The 8,388-nt window shown below is 34.4% G+C and overlaps 1 protein-coding gene across 1 annotated transcript in view; it reads right to left on the minus strand.

Moving 5' to 3' along the window:
• The window catches only part of LOC139503486 (metabotropic glycine receptor-like), a 36,859-nt gene extending 28,683 nt beyond the window's left edge, over positions 1-8,176 (minus strand). Inside the window, exon 1 of the mRNA XM_071293275.1 lies at positions 6,723-8,176. Coding sequence (XP_071149376.1) covers positions 6,723-7,570 — 848 coding nt within the window. The 5' untranslated portion in view covers positions 7,571-8,176. The remainder of the gene's footprint in view (positions 1-6,722) is intronic.
• Between the last annotated feature and the right edge of the window lie 212 nt (positions 8,177-8,388).

Consider the following 8,388-nt stretch of genomic DNA (forward strand, 5'->3'; position numbering starts at 1 on the left):
ATCAGTGGCTTTTTCACGAGATTTTTTGGTCAAATTATACATGGGTTGCGCTTAATATCGTAGCGGCTACTTAGTGCTACGTAGATTTTTGTCTACCACCCAGGGTTGCGTTCAAAATCGTAGCAGCTAAATAATGCTACGAAGCCCTATGTAGCCGCTATGATATTGAACGCAACCCTGGTTAGAAGGCTCGTCGTGGAGAAAAGAGTACACACATCATTGCAAAATATTTATTTTAAGACGCGCCTGAGCTGTGTCCTTAGCCAGGTGCATGGCGATTAATCCTGTTCTGAGAGGACTTTCGACAATGAATTTTCTGTTGAATTGACCAAAAACCAGATAGAAGATAATGTATTTCGCATGTCTTACACTAACAAGCTTTTATTCAATGTGTCCTATGTCATCATGGTCATGTATGTATGCATATTGTTCAGAATCTATGAATTTAATTTTGTTCTATTACTTTAAATAGCATCGAAAGTCGTGAAGGGGCTGGTGGCATTTATGGCATAACTCGCAATGGGATCACAAATAAATCATCTCCTCAAACTTCAATAGTATCTTTAAAATCCATTGCATATATATAATTTTTAACATTTTTCAATTGATTTATTTTCATACAGTCTTCACGTTTAACCACAAGTCGCACTAAACATGAAAATTGATCATGCGGGTTATTTATTGCAAATGTAACACCCTTTTGTTTCGACTCTCACGGCATCACATTAAAGATGTTAAACTTTTACATAAAAGAAGATGAAATATATTAAATTCTCCACGGGTAATTACAAAAGATTTTCAAAAGTGTACTTTGGACTGTGAATTACAGACCATGAACGCCAAGTATGGCACAAGCTCACATTGGACATTGAATCAGTAGAGTTGAATAGGAACAAGTATTTACCATCATAAGACCATTTCCGTTTGCTTTAAAAATTCAAAGATTGAATTACTATTAAACATGTTAAAAAGAGCAAACAAATACTGGCAAAGACTGAAAATTACATATCGTTATACCATAATTAACCAACATTCGATAAAGATGAGAATTTACCTACTTCTTTAATCAAGTTAAAACAGATGTTAACAAAAAGTATCTAGATTGTGTAAAAATAGACTATGCACATGTAGACGGAATATATGTGTCAACAAAGATTGCTCAGGCGGAGGATAACTATACCATGTATAAATATAAAAAGAAGGTGCGGATGATAGTCAATGAGACAACTCTCCACAAGAGACGAAAACGACACATATATTAACACCTATGTGTGTTACCGTACGGCCTTCAACAAAGCCAATACCGCATAGTCAGTTATAAAAGGCCCCGAAATGACAATGTAAAACAATTCAAACGAGAAAACTAACGGCCATATTTATTTTTAAAAAATGAACGAAAACAAATATGTAACACATAAACAAACGACAACCACTGAATTACAGGCTCCTGACTTGAGACAGACACATACATACATAATGTGGCGGGGTTAAACATGTTAGAGGGATCTCAAACCTCCCCCTAACCTGTGACAGTAGTATAACAGTACATTAGAACGAACTATAAAATTCAGTTGAAGAAGGCTAAATAATCATCAGATGGACAAAACTATTCTTTCTTTATAACCGACTATACGGTATCTTTTTTGATAACTGTGGAAGGCCGTATGGTTGCCTATAATTACTGACATCCATTTCGTTTGAACTTCGGTAAATACTTGTTTCTTTGGCGAGCATACCTCATCAACTTCGTCTTATATATATCATGTATATAGGTTTCAATGAGAAACAACAAAAGACCAGAATAGCACACACACACTGTGGTTAACTTGTAGTTCAATTGTTACATGGTTTTAACCCAACAGAAGGTACAGTTTTGAGGCAACAACTGTCAATGTATAGCTGCAGTGCCGCGCGGATCCAGGAATGGGCGTCCGGGTCCGCGAACCCCCTTTTTATTCGGACGATCAATGCATTTGAATGGGAACATATGATTGGAACACACCCTTTTTTTGTAACCTTAGTTGGGAATCCCCTTCCAAAAATGGCTAGAAACGCACCTGAGCTAGTTTTCAAGATGAAACCCGGTGTTAATCCGAAAAGACAAAAGCTTCAATAGGAAACTTCGGTCCTATATTCACTAACCAGGACACTGTCCAAACTTGTAGGGTCGACTTCAATTGAATCATTGTCTCTGAGGATATTTTTTTATGACGACGATGATAAACGCCAATTAGTCAGGTTAGCAATGGCTAGCATGATCATTCTGTCCAAGATGTCATTACTATATACACAGTACCGCATTAAATATATATAAAAAAAGAAGATGTTGTATGTTTGCCAATGAGACAACTCTCCACACGAGACAAAATGCACAGATATTAAAATTATAGGTCGCCACCGTACGACATTCAACAATGAGCAATGCCCATACCGCATAGTCAGCTATAAAAGGCCCCGAAATAACAAATGTAAAACAATTCAAACGAGAAAACTAACGTATGTTTGAAATTACTGAAAGAAGCATGCGTGCATACTTAACATGCTGATATGAAATAATGTCTCTGTATTAAAACTCTTAATATTTCGATTGCAGAAATGAACGATATACAGAAAAGAAATTATAAAGTTGCGGAAAGAATAATAGTCAAATTATTTTCATGAGAATTTTCAGAATAAGCGTCATTTCAAAGATAAAGAAATATGTAATTGAGTTTAATATACCCCTCATCAAAACCATCATCTGAGGGAAAATTACAAGTACTGGGGTAAAATAAGTCATCGTAATCTGTTTTGAAGTGATAGTTTTCTGAAGTTGAACTTCGTGAAGCAGCACTTTGAATTAATGTCTGCATTGTTACCGTTACCTTCAGTCAGTATCTTTAGATCGGATTCCCCCTTAGTGACCTTGATTAGAAGAAAGAATAATCTTTAATCTATAATAACAAAAACTTCATTAAAACATTATTCGCCATGTTCACGTATGTATTGATTACATTTTATATTGTTATGCAGTGTAAAAAAATGTGTTTAAATGCAAGTTCGATTCCAAGACAGTAAAAATCATGTGACTTGTGTGCATGTCCAATATTTGGATCAATATCAAAACTGGTATCCTGTGACTGGTAACCAAAGCAGAATCATAGAATCAATTTCTGGTAGTGTTTTGATTTATATTCTGAAAAATAATTGCAGTTAAGAGTTCGTGATTTGCCTCATTATGGGAGAGGTTGATACACTTTTCCCCTTTTGGGATCCAGAAATTTCCATTAAAATAGGTGGGGGGTGTCCTGACTGCTAACTCAAGAGGGTGCCGCTCCAGTCATGCTTAACTGATTCCTAATATAATCAACCTAAAAAATGAAAAAAAGGGGTGCAGTACTGTTCGATCAAGTCCATCGCAATGATTCCTAGAACATTTTTTACGACAATGGATTGATGTGATGACAGCAAAAGAAGTCATACATCATGGAGATAGTGTTTAGGAAACATCAATTTACTTCAACTGAATCTAGATTTTCCTTATACCTTATAGTGTTAGATATTGAAAATAATAATTTGATTAATAGTGTCTATTAAAACTTTTAAAAATCTGAACACCCCTTTTTTTTAAAGTTAAATGGTTGCTACTTTAGTGTTTTTGACTTTTCAGACCAGAACATGAACTTCGGGGCCTTCTATATAGATGACTATGCGGTATGGGTTTTGCTCATTGTTGAAGGCCGTACAATGACCTATAGTTGTTAACTTCGGTGTCATTTTGGTCTCTTGTAGAGAGTTGTCTCATTGGCAATCATACCACATCTTCTTTTTTGTATAGCTATAAACTTTGACAAATACATTCTAAGATAATAAGTTCAACATTAGAATGCATGCTATAGAAAGACAGAATCACGATTTTCGTTTTGGTCTTGTCATGCTTGTTGTTCATGTTTGGTCTTTTTTCAGAATTGACTTTATAATGAAATAGAAAAAATAGAATTATTGTAGTGATCGTCACAATTGAAACCCGTCCAGCATGAACAGAAAATGAAGACATCATAAAGACAACAAATTGAAGTTTTTAACGATCTTGACATCATAAAGAGCGGAGCGAGACAAACCCATTTTTTGACGATGTAATGCTAAAGAGTTTTTAAAATCGTGCACGGGAAACCTGAACTGTTTGTTTTTTCAATTTAGATTAAAATGGGGAACGTACATCCCCTTCATATGCTTTATTCCCTCGTTTCAAACTATGGTTCAGATTATAAGTTTTATAAGACATCATCGATGAAATGTGAATCAAGTCAATAATTGCATTGTATGCATTTTGTTAAAATAGAATATTCATAATACATATTATAAATAATCCTCAATATGTTGCATGAAAAATTGAACGTATAATTCACCTGATAGCAATATTTATGATTTACTAGTATCATTTTGTGGTTAAATAATAATATTACATATGTTGCATACATATGAACATACATAAAAATATTTTTAAAATACAGAATAGAACAAAAAGATGTTTTCAAAATTAGTACGTTGGACATGTTAGAATTGTACCAGAATCGTAAAATATCCTTTTAGGCTTGATCAAGTTGATTGCTAGATCTATTGTAAACAAATAACACCATTACACTTATTTCCATGAACCATTAGATATGTTAGATATTGTGCCATTTTCACTAGTAATGCTAGTGTCACCAAAAAAAAGAGAGGGGGGGGGGGGGGGGGGGGGGGTAACAGTCATTAGTGGAATGTTTAAGTATATGAATCTGTGTTGGTCAGACATTTGATAATATAAAAAAGAAGATGTGGTATGATTGCCAATGAGACAACTATCCACAAAAGACCAAAATGACACAGACATTGACAACTATAGGTCACCGTACGGCCTTCAACAATGAGCAAAGCCCATACCGCATAGTCAGCTATAAAAGGCCCCGATAAGACAATGTAAAACAATTCAAACGAGAAAACTAACGGCCTTATTTATGTAAAAAAAATGAACGAAAAACAAATATGTAACACATAAACAAACGACAACCACTGAATTACAGGCTCCTGACTTGGGACAGGCACATACACAAATAATTTGGCGGGGTTAAACATGTTAGCAGGATCCCAACCCTCCCCCTAACCTGGGACAGTGGTATAACAGTACGACATAAGAACGAACTATAAAAATCAGTTGAAAAAGGCCTAACTCATCAGATGGACAAAAATACAAGTGGACGTGGCCCGGTACTTATACATCCCGACAAAAAAAGACAATGAACAGATCTGAGAGAACTGACTAGTTCAAAGCCACTTACAACTAATAAAAGTCAATGTTATTAGATTTGATTTTGGTTATAAAACTGTGCAGCAGTTATATATATTCGTCACCTCTCTCCTTTACCATGATTTGTCATATTTACATGTGTAGCAAGGGACATATTACCGTCAGAGGCATGGGCAGCTGTGGAAAAGTTTTAACAACAAATAAAAACGTATACATGGTAAAACTTTTTTCAACCAGAGGTTCTTGTATTCTTTATATTTTCGTTATCACATATACTTGTAATAAAGAAGTTATATCCCCCCCCCTTTTTTTTTACCTGTTCCCAGCCCATACCACAAAATATTTGTTTCTACTTGTATAACTATTTTCAACGATAGAGCTACCTTTGAAATGTGTTCATATATCTTTTCTACACACAGACATGCTTCTCTGAAAAAAATACTGCAAGGTACACGTATGGTCATGCATTTAGGTAATTTGGGTCAGAGAACACTTTTGATTCTTCATCTCGTCTTTAAACGATAAATAAAGCGTATATCATGAATGCAAACATATACAGTTTATGATCTGAAACATAATTGATATAGTAATACATGAAAATATATACTAAAAATGACCAATAGCACGAATACAATCATGACAATGGAATAGCAGCCATGTAAATATATATGGTAACATGGTAAAAGGCAGCTAAAAACTGGTAATACAAACTATATCAAAACTAAGATCTAGGATTTCGGTTTGCTTTTAAGTTCAAAGAGGCAAAATTTGAATCAGATTGTACTGTGCTAGTTTCCCTATTTCCATTCTCAATTTTAGTTGTACTACAGAGACTAAAGCATGACGAATAGAAGCAATTAACATGATTAAAGCTATATGAATTATATGTTGTTCAGAGTTTCAGACTTTTGACTCTCAAGACGGTACTAGTTTAATGGAAGCGGACTACTCATGTTACAGGAACGGAAAGGATGTAGGTAAAGGCTACAAGTATCAAAGTTAAGTTTGTTTAGTCTAAGGAAAGATAACACACTTAGCATTAACATGTATAAGAAGTCAGTTCTATGAACATGGTACAAAACTTGTTTCGTGATTTTAAGGACCAATTTGTAAATGCATTCCAAAAAAAATGTTAAAATGACCATTATGATTAAAAGGGAGAGAGTTTGCAGGCCAGGATATTTACTTTTAATCTAACCCCTACCCATAAGCCAGAATATATTAATTATTTTCCAAAATCCCAATACCCCTCAAATTGATCCTTTAAACAGGTACAGGGGTGTATCTAGCCTTTTTAAAAAGGGAGTCCAAACCAAGGATAAAAGGGGATCCAACCATATCTCCCCATTTAAATGCTTTGGTCGTCAAAAAAGGGGGTTCCAACTCCTGGACCCCTTTCCAAAATGGGTCCACCTTTAAACGTTGCAAAAATATACAACCATGGCTATCTTACCTAAAGGTTGGTTTGTTGTTTCGTAGATAGAAGAAAGGAACTGAAAAAGTCAACACCCAACGCTGTAACTTTCTGCAATCAAAGTAGGGTCCAGTCCAATGGCCATTGCTTTCACTTTGGTATTGGGTCACATTACTTCCGGTTTGTAAATTGTGAAAATTAGAATTCCAATGAATCGAATAGTTCCGGTTTTCAAGGACAGAGTAAAAATTCCATTCAGAAAAATTGGTTTTTATTTCGGTTAAATTTTGCGTTTTTCCGTTGGATGCTTTGGCAAGATAAGGAAAGAAACCATGGTTAAATGCTATACCCCCAGCAGCAATGTAATAATCGTTCTCAACATTGTATTTCAGTAAAGCAAACACTGTTGGCATCTGTGTGGCGTTTAAATGTTTTATATCAAGATCTTTGTGGTTAAAAAATAAACTTGTTAAAGTGTTGGCAATTGAAACGGCTTTCTTGGCTGAAGGCCCAAATACTGATTGGAAATTCGACTTGGAAAATCTGAGTTTAAAATCCTTTAATGTTACTCCAGTTTTCGAAATATCACAGCGTTGTCTACGAAGTTCACTTTTATCTTTTAACTCTTCCATAAATTCTAGTGCTACTGACGACTTTTTCGACTCTAGTTCCATGTCTTTGATCGTTTGTGTGTGTTTGTCCGTGAGGTCTCGAGGTGTTGAAGGGGAATTAAGTCTTTCCTTTATAGTCTGGAAGCTGTAATATCTCATTTGAGAAGCCTGGGATATTTCCATGCTCCCCTGTGTAGTTCGAGGTAAAATGCATAATATTAACTCCATGGCGGCAACACCAATATATAGCACATGATAAAAACAATAAACATTCATTTTGACACAAACAAATTGTGTGCTTATTTTATAGCCGAGAATTCGGTTTAAATAATAAACATATTACGCGGCATTCATACACTTGTGCCCTTCTATTCACAAACCAATCAATTTAGTAGCAATCTCCATTGACTGAGATAAAAATCAAAGACTTCTACAGAAAATCCTGATTTTTCATATCTTAATTCCATGTTAACTAACTCCATTAATTCTTGAGATACGAATGAATTGAAAATAATCATCATCATACTTTAGCCAAGATGGCGAATACGAACGTCTGTATATTAAAACGACTGACATTTTCTTCTTGATCGTCTGTGTCGAGTGCGCAAGGCGGCCATAACTATCAGATTCACTAGTATTACTGATTTTCTCAGTCGATAAAGATAATGAATACACAATTCTCATGCCTTTCATTAAAATCCTTTATTATCTGATCCATGTTTTCCCAATGTTTTGTCAAATTAATGAAAACTGACCTTAGAATTGATCCATTTTAGCCGCCATAGCGAGTCGTGCTCATTTTGGTCTTAGAAAATGAGAATAACTGAATGCAGTTCATAAATTATAATAATGCTGTGTGTTCAATAGCGTCTTGATAACAATAGGATAAACGAGAATGTAAATATCGGATGAATTCAAATTTATTTATAAGAAAACTTAGATTTGGAGAAAAATTAACAAATTATTAGTCATATTAAATCTTTTTTTTCTGATTTTTATTTTTTTAATACTTTTTTTCTGATAAATGCGTTTGTTCAAATATTTGAAATCTTTAATACTTTTAAAAAAAACCACATGTAAATCTTTTTAACTGT

Source organism: Mytilus edulis, chromosome 14 (assembly GCF_963676685.1).
Source record: "Mytilus edulis chromosome 14, xbMytEdul2.2, whole genome shotgun sequence".
Classification (NCBI taxonomy): domain Eukaryota; kingdom Metazoa; phylum Mollusca; class Bivalvia; order Mytilida; family Mytilidae; genus Mytilus; species Mytilus edulis.